Here is a 17,920-nt window from a genome sequence, read left to right as displayed (position 1 = left end):
TTGTATCTGTATCATTACCAGCCCTATTATGCACCCTGGTGAGGTGCCTGTAGAAGTTTGGGCAGGTTACACCAACACACCCTGCAGTATCCTTGTATTTCAGAGCAGCCGAAATCACAATTTAATGCATTTATCTACTCTGTCTGTCCACAGTGAGCCCACGGCCGAAAAGAATTATCCTCTTTTTCTCAGCTGGATTCCTTAGTTACAAAAGAATTTCACTATTTTGAATGCACCAACATTATGACATTTGGACTCAGTTCTGTTAGTGGCTTGAGATTTGAGAGGGGTAATAATTGGTTTGTAGACAATTTAAAGATACAATAATAAGGGTGGGTCTGAAAAAGATATTTCCAACTCAGTCCAGTACGGATCTGTATGTTGCCGGGAGAAATTACCAGTTTATATAACCAACCAGGACAGAACTCTGCAAATTACCTTTTGCAGCCCTATCCTCCCACATTTGTGGTTTCATAGAAAATCACCTTCTGTGGTTGGTTAAACAGAATGGCCACAGACTCCAATATTATTATTACAAGTTCATACACTGTTAGGGCAAAACATTTAAAGTTACATTTGCGAGAAAAAACTAGGCAGTTTCAGACACTGAGAACAGATAAAAGTTATGATCTCTCAAAAAAAAAAACTTTGGATCTTATTTAAATTTTCAGTCCACAACGTGGGGTCCAACACTAGTAAGTGAATACTGACCTTTTTGAATTTTTTTAAAATAATGTGATGATGACAAAAGAGACTGAAAAAATTATTGTCAGCTTTTATACAGGATCTCCACAATTTTCTTTTTGTGCAGTAAGTATAATAAATACAGTAATTTCACAAATACAAGCCGCACTGTTTTGACCAAAATTTTGCTTTCATACCGTGAAAGCGGCTAATATTCAGGTGCGGCCAATATGTGAATAATTTTCTGACATTTTCAACCCTGGGAGTGCAAACCAAGTCAGTGCAAACTGCAAAGTCGAGCTCCTGCCAGTAAAACCCTGCATTTATGCGGTTGTTACAAATTGATACTCTGTTGCGCGGCGGGTGGAGCTGTTCTGTGCAGGCAGCACAGGGGGTGGGGAAGGCGGGGCAGCTCTCTCCTGCTGGCCCCACGGCTCGGGGGAAGGCGGGGACAGTTCTCTCCGCTTGGCCCCACAGCTCGGGGGAAGGAGGGGCAGCTCTCTCCTGCTGGTCCCGCGGCTCGGGGGAAGGAGGGGCAGCTCTCTCCTGCTGGCCCCGCGGCTCGGGGGAAGGCGGGAAACTCTCTCCGCTTGGCCCTGCGGCTCGGGGTGCTCCCATCCCCGCGTGCTGCCGCCGCAGGAGCAGGCAGGCTCCATCCCCGGCTCCCATGGCCGCTGCAGGTGCCGGCGGGCTCTGTGCCCCCCCTGCCGCCACGGGGCAGCGCCAGGCCGGGGTGACCGAGCCCAGCAGTGGTGGCGGCCGGCCCTGAGCATCCCTGCCGAGCGGCAGCGCCGAGCTGGGCCACCCAGCCCTGTCAGCAGCCCCGAGCCCTCACGGCCCGAGCCGAGCCAGTAAACCCCGCCCTGCCGCGATTCTGTTACTAATTGGCAACTTTGTTGCACGCGGGTCCTCGCTGCGAATGCAGAGCGGCTTATACTCGGGTGTGGCTTATTTATGGACAAAAACCAAAATGTTTGCCAACACCCGGCGATGTGGCTTATACTCAGTGCGGCTTGTATTCTTGAATTTACTGTACTCTCAATTCTTCAAATCAAGATTTTTAAAAACATTATGCTTATTATCTAGTACTGCTTTAATATACTTTGTAAATGTTTCTTCTAAGCCAAAAAAGCTGAGTTATGTCCTTAGAGTTCCTAGCCCCTTCTGTTTTTTTCTGACCTGGAAGCTAGTTTACAGCTTTCATCAGAATAGTAATACTAGACAGTAAAATACAAACTCTCTCTTTAATATTGATGATTTTGGAAGAAGAAAACCATTTCTATAGCAAGAAGAGAACAGAAAGAGGTGAAATGTAAGGAAAGCTAATTTTTTAACTGTTATCTGAAGACATCTACTTAATGCGCCATTCATAAATGTCCTATTTCTTCCTTTATGTATCCAGGTAAAACCATCACTAGGATGGTTTACACAACAGCTGCAGAAATTCATACCAATTAGCCTACGTTCAGGTGGAAGTTGAACAGCTGTCTGATCTGCAAATCTGCAAAGGATCATGTGCTCCTATAAAAAAGACAAAAAAAAAGATTGATCCAAAAAATCTGATTAAATGCTTAAAAGTATCAGAAATGCTACCACGTTGAAGACAATATTTCTAAAAAAAATCCACCTGTGTGGAAATCTCTATTTTTGTATTGCAAATACATGTGTAAGTCAAGTGTTTGTAATCACTGCCTCATTTCTCCTGACAAGCATTTGCTTCTTGCTGAACTTTCTAAATATTTTCAGCAGTTGAATGGGATTCAATGTATACAAGACAGCATTCCTCAAAGATATCCTGCAGACTAATTTTGCTTTCAATAACTGATGAGCAACACAGCCATCTTTTAGCATAGCCATAATAGAGCAGCCTCCCTGCATCAATAAGCAGCCAAGACAAAATTCTTAAACAGTTGACTTGAACATTTCTCCCAAGCAGTGATTTTGAATTCCAGGATAGGCTTGGTGGGTCAAACTTCCTCTGCCTTGCCAAATCTTTTCAGATCCTGAAGGCAAAAAATACCTGGCTGTGAATAGGAAAGTTTCCTCCATCAAAAGGAGCACAATTTACTTTCAAACTATCCCTGACCCATTAGAATCTTCTGCAGAGACTTCTACAGAAGTATTTTCCCTGCCCAGTCAGCCATGGGATGGTGCCGGGGAGGGTGCACTTCAGTTCCTGCTTGGAGCAGCAGCAGAGTCCCATCCTCATTTGCCTTCAATGCCCACCTCCCATGCCAGCACAATGGCTCCTCCAAGACCAGCCAAGCCAAGGAAGGCAGGTGGTGAGAGTAGGAGCCTTGCGAGGTGTGGCAGTGGAATTACAGCTCTGATGACAGCTGTGCTTTATGGGACAGTTGCAGTACTCAGTACAGGGCAGAGTAAACTGGAACCATTTTAGAATCACACACCATTCCCAAGTCTCCCACAACGTCATGGGCAGACAACAGAAATGCACAGCAACACAAACTGCTCTCTTAAGCAAAGCTTCCAGAGCTACAGTTCTGAAACAAGGATGTGTATCTTGCATCAAAAAGAATTTTTTTATTCTTGTCTAATATAAAATTATGATTTTAAAGATTTGGTTCTTGTAACAGGTGGAGAGAGCAATTTCAACTAAGGGTAGTCTAGATTCTTTCAGTATTCTGAAGTAAGGATACTTACTCCAGCTTATTTTAGAGGGCCACAAACATCCAAGTCTTCACTCCACAAAAAACCTTCATATTAAATCAAGATGGTAATTCCTCCAGTACACTCCATCCAATTCATAAATAGAGACCTGACTGCAAAAAGTTTTCCCATATATTACAAAATAAAATATTATCATCACTTGATACACAAATATTACTCATTTAAATATATTTATAGTATCTTGATGCAAGAATATTTGTTCCCTACTACAGCTCGTTGGCATGAAAGTTTCCAGCTCACAGTTTCATAAGAAATATGGAAGCAAAATAAGAACATGTCATACATAACACATTTTGGCCTTAAACATGTTACACCCAGTCAGTTAAGTTCAAATATATCTATTCTTGTAGTACAAAAGAGTTGAAAGTGTTAAATCCAGACATAACTACTGAAGCACAGATAAGAAGGGGTGTCATGGACAATGTGGTCACTGTTAGGAGAGAAGCAGCAGTGCCAGGCAGCCTGGGGAGAAAAAAAGGGATTTAGAGAAAAGGGAGAAGATCCATGTTAGCACGTAATTCCTCACCAGCCTTCAGGCACACCATACAACTTGGTTCTTTGCAACAGCAAGTTGCCAGGTCTTTGGACCAGACTAGCGCCAAGGTAAGTCTTGTCACTTAACCTGAAAATCTGGACTGACTCCAATCATTGGCTTCTTAGAGAGTGATCCAAAAAGATAAATTATAGCCTGTTATAACGACATTGCTTCCCCCTGACACAGTAACTAAATTGTCATATTCCCTGTTGGCTGAAATAAAATAATGACTTCTAAAATAATGCTTAGAAACTTCCCAAAGTGTGTATAAACAGTTAACTTGTATACTAGAACATCCACATGTTCAGTTCCTATTTCCAAAATTTGCAAATTTATACAGTTCTACTTTCCAATTCTCCTTGTATCTTGACAGAGTCTCAAAACATATCATAGTAGAAATCTACAGCTACCATAACCTTATTCCTTGCAACTATAAACTAATGAATTACAGCATAATGTTCTCATCAAAAAAGTTTTGGAAATGCCAGACTTCTGGATGTCTTTTTAGATCTCACTAAAATAAAAGATAAGAGAAATTAATTTAAAATGGGAACTGGAGTGGATGACACAGACAATGTCTGGCTAACACATGGCAACTTTGGCTGCTAGCCAATAACCTGTAAGAATTTATTCATACGAAATATAAAAATGCATACAGCTAGATGCATAACAAAAGTTATTTATAACTAGGATTATCTGAGGCACCATAGGTCAATTTTATAGACTCTTACACTACTAAGCACAGCAATTTTTTTTGGCCTTATCTTTGACTTCTGTGCCCTTCTGCAACACAAATAATGAATTCTGGAGCTTCTACAGTATTGACAAACTCCATGATTTAAATCTCCATGGATTAACAGATTAAGAAAAAATTCACTGAGTTGCAATGAGAATATATGCACTATCTAATCCAGGCAACCTTGACTTTATAATTAATGCCATCTCTCTCTGTACTGTCTGCAGGTTTAATAATGCTGTAAATATTTTTTTTCTCTGAACTGAAACCTGAATACTTTGTGATTATGTCTTAGAGACGTTGAAAGGAACATCATGTGGCTTTTGGGATCTCAATCTTTGGGCTTTTATTACCTGATAACTGAACTTCCCTTTTAAGATGGCTGATTTTCTGAATTTTTAAAACTCCCTCTAATTTAGGGATTAAAATGAATAATCTCTATCTTCCTGCTACATATATTATCTTTGCACTGCCCACTGTCCCCAAAAGCATTTGGATATTAGAAATACCCTCCTTCATTGCCGTATTTCTGTTACAAATAATTATTGTGCACCTCCAAAAATCACTTGTATATTTAAAAGCCAAAAATCCTACTAGGATTTGAGCTGCAAATTTAGTAAAGTTTCTATATAACCTTGCTTCTCTCAAAAGGAAACGTTCTTTCCGTGCCCCATTAAGTGCCTCTAAACTTCAAATTTTGGGTTGCTCAACACTAACTACCTCTCTGTTCTTGCTTTTTCCACTCTCCTGTTACCTTTCACTCTGTCCGATCTGTATACTTCAGTGATAATTTCTCCCACATATTTCTCATCTTATCTCCACAGACCGCAGCTGCTCAGGGTGAAAACACACTTTAATATTTTAGAAATAATTTGGAACAACATTTTTAAAACTGTGTAAAATTTTTTGCAGATCTGTCTAAGACCTCCCTACTTACTGTGTCCAATGTTTTAGACATAAAATAGAGAGAGGAATCCAATGTTTATTGCAAAGTTTTATTTAACACCTAAACAAATAGGTATCCTGTAATTTTTAACTGATACAAGATGAAGTACCTTAGGAATGGCTCACTTACACATTATGACAAAAATTATTTTTTTTTGTGGAGAAACAATTTAATTTTATTGAACAAAAAAAGCCTTTAAATGCATGGTGAAGAGAAAACACAATGATACCTGCACTAATAATGAACATTTCACATAACACATGCCCGTCCTTGGAATTAGAAGATAACCACCTATATTTCACTAGATAAGAAGACTAAGAGAAATACAGGAAACTGCGCACAACATCTTCTCTCTGTCATTTTACGTACCTTGTAGGACAAAATCTCTTTGAACTGATGACTGAAAAAAAAATAGATCAATTCAATTAACATCTAAAAACAGCAAAGGTGGAAAATACAAGCAATCATTACATACTTGAATACATTTTAAAGAAAACAGCAATATCTGTATCATACAGAAAGGCATTGAAAAAATACCAAAACCCATTTCAATTCCAGTCCACTGAAAAGTGTATTTAGTGGGTTTTAATCTAGTATTACTAAAAAATCGCTTTTTAAGTCATTATAAATGCTAACACATACTTACTGTGGTTTTCTCATTGTCACATAAACATTTCACATATATTTAATAATACACACATATATTTTGTTTGTATTACAAAGTTAAAGCGTCTTTACAAGGGAACTGAGTATAGAATACAGCTACTATGGGGATATGGCCAGGCTATTATGGTTTATGCTCATATAACATAAGAAACAAAAGAAAAAGCAAACCCTAAAATGTAGCTCAAGATCAGGTTGATAGTTTTTTCACAGACTTATGAGGTAAGGTTCAAAATCTTAGCAAACACAACATTCTTGCAGCATCTACAGCAACAAAAGTTTTCGAAGTGATCATTTCCGGTCTTTGTGATCTAAAAACTTAGCTGGTCAAAAGTCGAACATTAACCAGCCAATTTTAAAACAAATCTACTGAGGAAAATAATATGCTTGCTAATTTTAGAAAGCTTGGAATTTTATTGCCTCTTCATTAGAAGACTTACTTGTTTTATTGTGTCACAAGAGAAGACAAAAGGGTTACACACAAGGAGATGGAAGTATCAAATTGACTAAGAAATAACAGCTAAATGCAAAGGTTATCAAACTGAAAAGTTATAAATAATTACTTTATATGCACTTCTGTGCCAGAACACTTTGATAGTATAGAAAAGAATGAAAAATATTTCACATGGATGCACAATATCTTTTTAGATTTGTTGATTCCTTTTAAGACTGCATGTTTCAGTTTCTCATTTTAGCAAATATATACTTAAGTCATTTATGTAATTCCTGGTAGAATTAAATCTAATTCATCTTGGACAGCCAAAATGCAAAGCACAATTTTACCAACCCAAAAATAAAAAGCCAACCACAACCCTTTTTCTCCACCTAGTTCTGATTCAGAAGGCTGTTTAACCTCTTATCTTCTGTCACTTAGTATTTATCTTTTACATTTTATTTATATCAAAGGCATTAAAATTCTTAAGCATAAGATATATTAGTATCTCCCACAAGGTGGATTTGAAGAAAAAAATATATACAGAATCCATTGAAAAAATATTAAAAATATGAACTGAAACACAGGAGAGCTTATCTACTTGGGAATAAATCAAAGCAGTTTCACAAGCAGTAAACTGCGGTATAAGGCAGACCCACTTCTCTAAACTGACTGCTTGTATCTTCCTCCAACATTAAAATGTCAATTCCCCTTCTTAGAGTAATTTTTGTGAGTTTTCTATTAACTTTGTAATTTTAAGGTAGAAGGTCTGCATATTAGATATTGTATCTTCTATACTGAAAGTCTTCAGAACCATAAATACATATCCAGAATAAAAGAAAAAATCCAGGAATTACCAATCTGCCTGTGAGGATGTGTTGACAAACAGGAGGAAACTTTCACTGTTAAGTATGAATTAACTTAGCCTAGTCACTCACAATGACCCTAAAGTCATTAATTCTATACTCTTTCAGGATTTTCTTCCCTCACTTAAGTTGATATTTTAGGGCTTATCTTGCAAGCTTTAGTTTACCTTCGTGGATATTTGAACTTGGCTGTATTTTGAATGAAGCCATAGCAGCAGGGGGAGATGACAAAGGCTGCCCGTGCCCTGAGGCAGTGCTCAATCACCATGTCTGTGGCCACCCCGCAAGCATGCAGGGCCACCTACAACAGGAAAAGCAACCAAGGAAACAAAAAAATTAATCATTGGAACATTCTAAATATAATCCAGGCTTTTTTTGGTTTACTGAGTTAATTAAATGCATGAGGAAGCTTTTGCAACTAAAGCCCGGTCCTTAATTCTCTAGTTTTTTATTCCTCTCCTTCACATCAGTGTTGAGGAAAATTCATGTTTTATTTCGTTAACAAGGAATCAACACTGAAGAAGGGTCACTCACCAAAAGCACTCAAAAGGCAGGTGCACTTAATTGTGATAACAAATAAACTAAAAACAAATCTCCAGAAAAATAATAGCTGTGGAATACATAGTAACAGAAAAACTATGTGGTGATTAGTCAAAAGTTTCTGTCAAGCAAAAAGGACTTAGAAATACAAAGAACTATGTCAAAACTGGATTTCAACTAAGCAGTAAGAGAAGAAACAGATACACCTGAAGGTCACATTTAAAGGAAAAATAAAAGCATAAATTTAGATACAGTAATTTCAAGATTATAAGCCACACCTGATTATAAGCCACACTTTCCAGGTGTTGGCAACTTTTTGTTCTTTGTCCATACATAAGCCACACCTGATTATAAGCTGAATGTTACTATACTGAGTGTGATAAAAGGTATCTATTCTATCACCATCTCTTGAGGGTGGGGACAGTGATCCTTATCTCAATGGCAGATATTCTGCTAATGGGCCATCCATTCAAACCAGGTGGGGCATTGTTCTTTATCTTGTCACAACCCATCCTTCCTCTAGAGAGCCATTTTCTGCTCATGGCCCATTGAGTCCCACTGTGGGACTGATAAAATTACTGCATCCCATTGGAAGTTACTCCAGCCAGGGGGAAGAGCCCAACATTTCTTACCAAGATAAAACAGAGGTTTTGGGACACTAAGGTAGCCCCTTTCTCCACTGGACTCCAGAGGAAAACCGGATTTCTCCACATCACCACTGGACCTCTGGAGGGAAACTGCACCTTCTACAGGAGCACTGCTTCAACTGAATCACATCTGTCACTGCAAAAGGACTGCAACCACCATTTAATGGGACTGCTACCAACACCCTGCCTGACGGAGTGTCAGGTTGTACTCTGGCTTTGTCAGGGTTTGGAGTTTGTTTCTTTGTAGTACTGTATTTCTATTTTACAGTAGTTTCACGAATACAAGCCGCACGGATTATAAGCCGCACCCCCGGTGCCTCGACAATGTTGCTGTCTTTGTCAATAGATAAGCCGCACCCCGAATATTAGCCGCACTTTCGTTCGTCGCGAGAATCCGTGCGCAGCTTTCACAAATTGGCCAATTAGTAAGAGGATCGCGGCATAGCGGGCTTTACTGGCTCGGGGCGGGGCCAGGCAGGCTCGGCCCGCTCATGGTTGCCGACGGGGCCGGGTGGCCCAGCTCAGCGCCACGGCTCGGCGGGGCTGGCCGGGTGGTGCTGCCGCCGCCGCCGGGCTCGCTGGCCCCCCTCTCCCGTCAGCACCGCCCCGCTGCCGCGTTCGCTCGCCCGGCTGGCAGGGCTGCCGCCGCCGGGCTCGCCGTCCGCCCCGCTGCCGCTTTCGCTCGCCCCGCGCCGCGCCTCGCGAGCGCCGCGCCCGCCCCGCGCCGCGCCCGCTCCGCGGCGCTTTCGCGGCTCGCGGTTCGCGGCTCGCGGCGGCGCTTTCGCGGCTCGCGGTTCGCGGCTCGCGGCGGCGCTTTCGCGGCTCGCGGCTCGCGGCTCGCGGCGGCGCTTTCGCGGCTCGCGGTTCGCGGCTCGCGGTTCGCGGCTCGTGGCGGCGCTTTCGCGGCTCGCGGTTCGCGGCTCGCGGCTCGCGGTTCGCGGTTCGCGGCTCGCGGTTCGCGGCTCGCGGCTCGCGGCGGCGCTTTCGCGGCTCGCGGTTCGCGGCTCGCGGCGGCGCTTTCGTGGCTCGCGGTTCGCGGCGGCGCTTTCGCGGCTCCCGGTTCGCGGCTCGCGGCGGCGCTTTCGCGGCTCGCGGTTCGCGGCGGCGCTTTCGCGGCTCGCGGCTCGCGGCGGCGCTTTCGCGGCTCGCGGTTCGCGGTTCGCGGCTCGCGGCTCGCGGCTCGCGGTTCGCGGCTCGCGGCGGCGCTTTCGCGGCTCGCGGCGCCGCTTTCGCGGCTCGCGGTTCGCGGCTCGCGGCGGCGCTTTCGCGGCTCGCGGCTCGCGGTTCGCGGCTCGCGGTTCGCGGCTCGCGGCGGCGCTTTCGCGAGCCGCGGCGCTTTCGCTCGCCGGGCGGCGCTTTCGCGAGCGCCGCTTTCACTCGCTCCGCCGGCAGGGCTGCCGCCGCCGCCACCACGCTCGCCGGCCGCCCCCTCCCGTCTGCACCGCCGCCGCGTTTCCTCGCCCTGGCCGGCACTGCAGGCCCCCGCACCGCCGGGCTCCCCCACGCTGCTGGCCCCGATTATGCTGGGCTTCCCCCGCTGCCAGGCAGCCCCACCCGCCGGCCTTCCTGCTTCTGCCATGCTCCCCTGCACTGCTAGCCCCAGTTCTCCCGGGCTCCCCCGCCCTGCTGGCTCAGGCTCTGCCGCCCGCCCCCACACTGCTGGCCCCGCCTCTGCCAGGCTTTCCCACCTCTGCCGGGGCCGGCCGGGCTCCAGCTTGGCTTGGGGCTGCCGCGGGCTCTCACTTCCGTGTTGGCAGCTTTTAGAATTTTGTTAATAGATTAGCCGCCCCGGAATATTAGCCGCACTTCCGGGTTTCCACCAAAATTTTGGTCAAATTGGTGCGGCTTGTATTCGTGAAATTACTGTAATTTCCCTAGAAAAGAACTGTTATTCCTAATTCCCATGTTTTTGCCTGAAAGCCCCTTGATTTCAAAATTATAATAATTTGGAGGGAGGGGGTTTACATTCTTCATTTCAAAGAGAAGCTCCTGCCTTTCTCAGCAGACACCTGTCCTCCAAACTAAAACAGTAACTTTTTCTTCTTTGTCCACATATAAGTTGCACCTGATTATAAGCCGCACTTTGGGTTTGGAACAAAATTTTAGTCAAAATGGTGCGGCTTATAATTGTGAAATTACTGTAATTTGATTTTCAAGTACTGAGTAGAAACAAACACTGGAGCTGGGGGAGGCATCAAATACAACTTGCCCTCCTTTAATCTTTTCTTTCCTCTCCTGATTCTTTTATTTCTCTTTCTTAGTGAGAGGCTCTTCTACTAAAACTAACATTTGATCACAGCTACCTGCAAGCACTGACATGTTTGGACAACACACAGGTTGCACCCAAATTGTTCCTGCTCTCCCAGAGAAAAGCAAATTACTGCAGTATTCACTGCAGGCCTGGTGCATACTTAAATTAAGGACATTTTTCAGGCATAGTTTTGATTTTATGCAGCAGTGTGGATTTATAAAACTACATTGTTTGCTTTGCTTTTTGTTAACACAAAACATTTGTACATTTAGAGAAGAGGTTTAAGGCTGCACAGCTCAGATTTCAGGGTTCAAAGCTGTTTTTCAAGGTAGAAAAACTGGAAGATAAAAACTGTGCTCTCAGGTATAGATTTAAACAAAATCTTTTTTGTTTCCAGTCTGCTTGCTGTAAGCTCAGCTGAGGAGACCATTAGTCATCAACTGAACTGTAATTGCATACAGATGGAAACAAATATTCTTGTCTCAGGCAGAACATTAAAAAATTAAGCAGAAAATAATTTCACAATGAAATTTTCTGCTCATACAATTAAACAACAAAACTAAAACTAGTTTAACATCAGAAATAGATTTTTAATATCCAGTTATCAGATTATCATGGAATGTACAGTAATTTCACGAATACAAGCCACACAGAGTATAAGCCGCACTCCCGGTGCGTTGACAACGTGGATGTCTTTGTCAATAAAAAAGCCGCACCCGAATATTAGCTGCACTTTCTTTTGTAGCGAGGATCCGTGTGCAACTTTCACAAATTTGCCAATTAGTAACAGGATCGCGGCATAGCGGGGTTTACTGGCTCAGGGCGGGGCCAGGCAGGCTCGGCCCACTCATGGTTGCCGATGGGGCCAGGTGGCCCAGCTCGGTGCCACGGCTGGCAGGGCCACTCGGGGCCGGCCGGGCGGTGCTGCTGCTGCCAGGCTCGCTCGCCACCCCCTCCCATCTGCACCGCCGCTGCCGCGTTTGCTCGCCCTGGCCGGCACTGCTGGCCCCCGCGCCGCCGGGCTCCCCCACGCCGCTGACCCCAGTTCTGCTGGGCTCCCTTGCACTGCTAGCCCCGGTTCTGCTGGGCTTCCCCGTGCTGCCGGGCAGCCCCGCCAGCCGGGATTCCTGCTTCTGCCATGCTCCCCTGCACAGCCAGGCTCCCCTGCATTGCTAGCCCCGGTTCTGCCAGGCTCCCCTGCACTGCTAGCCCCAGTTCTGCCAGGCTCCCCCGTGCTGCTGGCTCAGCTCAGCCGCCCGCCCCGCGCACCACTGGCCCTGCCTCTGCCAGGCTTTCCCACCTCTGCTGGGGCTGGCCGGGCTCCAGCTTGGCTTGGGGCTGCCACAGGCTCTCACTTCCGTGTTGGCAGCTTTTAGAATATTTTTAATATATCAGCCGCCTCGGAGTACTAGCCGCACCTCCGGGTTTCCACCAAAATTTTGGTGAAAATGGTGCGGCTTGTATTCGTGAAATTACTGTAATTATAGTTACTTCCTCATATATCCAAGTAGAAAACAAAGCTCTCTGCTTTGCTTGCAGAAAAAGAGACCTTAAAACAGCAGTAGATAAACCAGTAGTTTTGCTGAGCCTGTATGACCTATTACACCAAATGATTTCTTCTTTGGGTTTCTGAGAACCTATTTAGTTAAGAAAAAATCCCAAATAGAATTAAAGAAAAAGCTTTCTCAGGATACCCTATATATTTAACTCACTATCTGAAACAAAATAAATTGTGAAGACTAATGCAGATATTTTAGAAATGAAGGCCTGGAAAAGAAATTTCCAAGTGAACCTATACTTTGATATCTCCCTTGTCACAAAACTTGAAATAGAGAATATAATACTTTTTTTATTAAATAAAAACTCCACAGACTTAACATTGTATTAACCTTTAAAATTGGCCTCCAAGAAATTCAGACAGGAATTCCAATGACCACAAGATTGGAGACTCATTTCATAAAACAACTATTAAACATTTCACACACACAATTCAGTGTATTATTCATGAGATCCTGATATTTTGAAATACCTGTCTAGTTCACCCACTGAGATTTATATGACAATGTAGCACAGAAAATAAAGCTACAGAATTTTACACTTGAAAGGGCTGGGCTAAAATAATTTATTCTCTGCTCTTTCTCCTGTACTGAATGTCTTTTCCTTCCTTAAATAAACCAACCAAACAGTTAAACAGAATGTACCATAAACCTTCAGTGTCACCATCCTCAGCTACAGTCAAAGCAGGCTTTTAGATGGATGATTTAAACAACAGTCAGTCTTGTATGGAAAGCTTGCACCTTGCCACAGAGGTTCATATTCTATTAACAGCATAAAAAACTAGATGACAGGAATATTTACAAAGCTACAAAATACTATTTATGCCTTGTTCTTCACCAGGACTGCAAAATTCTAGACAGGACATTAATCTCATTTATTTTCATGGTCTGTAAGAACATACAGAATTTTATTCTCTCACCTACATCAGTTGTTTTAAGAATAATTCATTAGACACTGAAGTTTTGAAGTGGAAAAGTTATAATCACTTACCCCAATGTTAAAAGTCCCATTAAAATAGTCCAAATTTGCTTGAATGAACCAAATGTTGTTCAAACCTAGTTCATCACTTCTGTCTTTAGCACGGATCAGAGACAACTCTTTATTTTCTATGAGCACCACCTAGATTTCACACATAGCAGAAAGTAAGGCAAAATAATACTGAGAAATCAAAGTATAACATTATCAAGCAGAAAACTTAGTAGTTTGTTGAGTGACTCACTTGTTGCACAGTTTGAGATCTACAAAATGATTAGCTGGAAACCCAGAAACAATTGAAGGCATTTAATCCTTGCCAATATTAATCAGCATGAAAATATTTTATATTTTCCTACAACTTCTGTGCTCTCTGGAAAGCACCACACACATTTGAGGATTATGCTAAAAAATTTGCATGTTTCAAACCTAAGTCCTCTGCTGAGACAACTGTGACTTCTATGTATCCTCTCTATATACACATCTTTTTAAGAGGATCACCAGAAATCTTTTTATTGAGAATTTACCTGACATGATGGTATCATATAAGCAAGAACAATTCCAACATGGCCCTGTGAAAAGAAAAACAAACAACAAAATCTGAGTCAATTTTTAGTGTTCCCTGTTGTTTACTCATTATGTGATGAGCATCCCTATACCAATGAGAGTATTTTTGAAAGCAGCTAAAATTTCAACATTTGCACTACTGCTTTGCTCTGTGGCAGCAACCACCTAGAACTGCAAAGATGAAAGCTGAAAGAAATTGCACCACATGCACAAAAATATACATTACCCCTCCACTGCAAAAATCCACAATCAAATCTCCAGGTTTTGCAAGCTTTGTCACTGCTGCTACCAAATTATTCAGTTGTTGCTGCTTCCTGAGAGCCCGGTCTCTAGACATCTTTCCTGGGGATGACAGAGAAAATGGCTAAGTAGTCATCAGCACTTCTCAACACCGACAATTTTATGTGGATAACTGCAAAGTACTGAAAATGCAATTTATAGCTGAGATAAAAAATTATTCAAACACTTGGGCATCTTAATCCACTCCAAGCTAATTCACATTTAACATATTAAATATTTGAAAATTAAATAGAACCTTCTCCAAAATTAACTTTCTAGCTGTTAATGTATCCTTAGGAACAAACTCATATAAACTTAATGTAAAGCAATCAAAGTTATGCAAGCTCTGACCTAATTCTCCTCCAATCCTGGGATTTGTGCCCAGAGAAAGAGTTCAAATACATTCACAGTAAGATTGCCAAAATAAGTCCTCATTTTCTATACACACTGTCCTTAAGCATCTTGATTTTAAAACTTGTACTCTTTCTACTATCAATTTTTACTTTTCATAATAACTGGTCCTATTTATTTAAATGACTGCATGTGCTAGAAGGTACTTCTCAAAGTAACTACTTCTACTTCTACATAGCAAAGACTGGCTTTCCATCACATCTGTAACAACCAGAACTGGAGAAACTATTAATTTCTTCCAAACGTGCTTGGTAAAGTCCAATATAGATTTGCTCCACATATAATGGATTTGTTGAGCCAGCACTTCAGTATTTTTAAGGCTATGTTTTGTCTCAGTGGAGCTGAGTGCTGACAGACCTATTAAAGACTCCTTTTGCTTGTTCAGAAAGCAGAGTTTGACACAGATACTGACAGCTCAACTTCACAATAAGAAAGTACTTAAACAACTCTTTAGTATTAAGTACAACTCCTGAAAACACCATCAAATTTTCATACTGTGCAAAATCAGCAAATAGATTCTAGGATCCCTAAAAATCAAAAAGTAAAATAGTAACAGATTTCATCAACAAAAACAGATCCACTACTTAGTACTCAGTTGGTTGACCTCCCGAATATTAAATTAATAAGAAAAATAATTTTTAAAGAATTAGCCTACAGTCTTCAAAAACTCCAGCAATTAACTTCATGGTTACCAACCACAAGGTTCATCCTCCTTTACTGTGCAGGAAATAAGTAGTAAATACTCTCTTGAAAGATGGATAAAATCAAGCTTGAATCAATCCGTCTTTTGCCTGTTCTACCTCTGTATTTTGAGCTTTGTAGCCAGAATCACAGAAAAACAGCAAGTTGTGATGTGGCATGTAGAGAATGTTAGTTAGCATGGCTAACTAGTCCTTCATTATCGCAAACAGGCAATAAGGCATCTAAAAATACTACAGTTCACTTTGCATTTCACAAGTTCTGCAATAGTAAACAATGTTAATTGTTGCCTTCAAGACGAGTAAGAAAAAAACTGGTTTGAAATGTAGCCCTACAAGGCAAAATATTGAAGAACTTGACATTTTTATACAACATACTGAAAGGCTCCCAAAAAATTATTTGCTTCCTTCATGAGAACCCAACTAACAGATTGCCATACAGTTCCAGAAAAATTAATATTCAATAAACAGTCACAACAAAAATATTTTATTTGGCTTCATAAATCCAACATTACTGTTAATTCAGCCCATGTCAAGGAGAACTTCTGTGGCATTCAGAGGTCTTGCACTTTGGGACAAATAAATATAAACTTTTCAGAAGGCAAAGCCCCCTTTATTTTTCTATTACCTTGGTCAGCGTTCAAGTTCATATAATCCTTTAGTCCTCAAATAATCCTTTCATATTTCTCAAGTTAAACTTGAAAAGTCACTAAAGTGACTCTTAAAAAAAACCACACCCCTCTAAGAATATATTACCTTTAAAAATTTAACCCTAACCCACTTTCAAGTGCTATCACGGTACGTCTGAACATGCAGCTACCAACACGTACATGTAACACACTATATGCATTCTCCTATCACATACAGTAGGATTGCATACTTCTATTGTTTTAGCACAAGTATATTTTTTATTTTACAGAAGCCTCGGTTAGCTAATTCAAATGAGAACATGATTCTACTTTTCAAGGAAATTCAGGGGAAGTGTATTCATTGCTATACTGTTTAAGTACGGCAAAAAATGGCTCAGTAACTACAAAATAACAGAGTTTTACTGTTCTATACGAAGCTGGAAAAGTTTTCTGAAACCAATGCTTTTTTTTTAATGGCAGTTCCCTATGATAAATCAGGATATTCTAATTATTTCCTAACACCCACAATATCTTCTGTTAAACTCTTTTTCATACCTGTTGGCAGGTAAGGGGTATTACACTCTTTGTTGTGGGGGTTGTTGTACTTTTGTGTTATGGGGTGGTGTTTTGTGTTTACACAGAATACTAGCCACATTAATACAGTGGTAAAGTGGTTCCCATGCAACCACTAGAAAAAGCAGAATTCTAAAAGATATGATAAATCCAGCTCAGTTGATATTTATTTACAAAGACAGACATACTCTCAGCAGTCAAAAAATACCACTTCCAACAAACTCGGTTAAATCTTGCAATAAATATAATTAGCAAAGCAAATAACTTTACTGGGCCACCCTGGTTACTTGAACAATGTTCTTCTTCAGCTGCTTTTATTAAATATGTGTGGACCAGTGCTGAAAGTTGAAGATCTGCCCTCCCCTCCTCCAGCCTGGGTCCACCTTCTAGCTGTCCCCTTTCAACACACTGCCCTGTCTCCCTTCCCCTCCCTCCCAAGCAGCAAGCTGTCAGCATCATCTGTTTCCTACTTGTTGCATAACCACACCAGAGGAGAGAGGGAAGTATCAGGAGATGGGCCAGCCAGTCCCAGTATCATCTTCAAGTATGCCCTGGCAAAGACCCAGTGGAATCACAGCATGAAATACTACATGAAAAGGCAAAGAGGCACGCAGGAGGCAAATGCATGCCTCAATTCTCCTCTATCTTTTATAACAGTGAAGGGAGGTAACTTTGAGCAAAAAGGATGATTATATTTTTTGAGCACTACTTGAATTCAATACAGCAAATAATGTGTCTGTGGTTTGTTCACTTGGGCATAACTCAAAGCAGGGAACTTACTCGGAGGGAAGAGAGAGAAGTTGGACTACATCATGTATTGGGACTTGAGTACCTCCTCATTGATATAAATCTGTCCATTTAAAAGCAAAAAGTTACATTTTATGGTTTCAGCTTTGGGAATAAAAGCAGACTTTCGCTATGGAGTAGCTATAAATCAATTAACACCAGAAAATGTGTCTCTAAGCAATTCCTCAATGCAATCTAGATTGTAGAATGACACTGACCTCGGTTCTCCACTTGTCAGGCTCAGTTTAAATTGTTTTCCTTATGTTCAACTCCCTTATAGCTATGAAATAATTCTGTCTGGCTGTTTGAGTGATACTGGACTAAAAAGTCTATATCACTGGAAGTCTGCCTCCGAATGTACTTCTTTACTATGTGTGTTAAGCCTAAGGGTCAGACTCTGACCTGAATGCAAAATTCAAAGGCTGGCCTCTAACAGAGTAGTGTTTAAAAACCTGTTGA

At 41.8% G+C, this 17,920-nt stretch overlaps 1 protein-coding gene across 5 annotated transcripts in view; it reads right to left on the bottom strand.

Moving 5' to 3' along the window:
• GSTCD (glutathione S-transferase C-terminal domain containing) overlaps positions 1 to 17,920 on the bottom strand; it is a 55,430-nt gene that overhangs the window by 1,647 nt on the left and 35,863 nt on the right. Inside the window, exons 6-12 of one of the 5 annotated variants that reach the window (XR_004417934.1) lie at positions 14,312 to 14,427; positions 14,046 to 14,090; positions 13,537 to 13,665; positions 7,719 to 7,852; positions 5,959 to 5,989; positions 3,346 to 3,464; positions 2,129 to 2,205 (exon numbers count right to left, since the gene is read on the bottom strand). Coding sequence is in view for 4 of the 5 variants with exons in the window: in XM_033059850.1 (XP_032915741.1) it covers positions 1,888 to 2,205; positions 5,959 to 5,989; positions 7,719 to 7,852; positions 13,537 to 13,665; positions 14,046 to 14,090; positions 14,312 to 14,427 (773 nt within the window). In the remaining variant the exon portion in view is untranslated. The other 4 variants (XM_033059851.1, XM_033059850.1, XM_033059853.1 and 1 more) reach the window with 4 other exon arrangements.

The sequence above is a fragment of the Catharus ustulatus genome, chromosome 5 (assembly GCF_009819885.2).
Source record: "Catharus ustulatus isolate bCatUst1 chromosome 5, bCatUst1.pri.v2, whole genome shotgun sequence".
NCBI lineage: Eukaryota > Metazoa > Chordata > Aves > Passeriformes > Turdidae > Catharus > Catharus ustulatus.
Note: the sequence above shows the minus strand (reverse complement) of the source record. Positions and strands in the feature narration are given on the sequence as shown.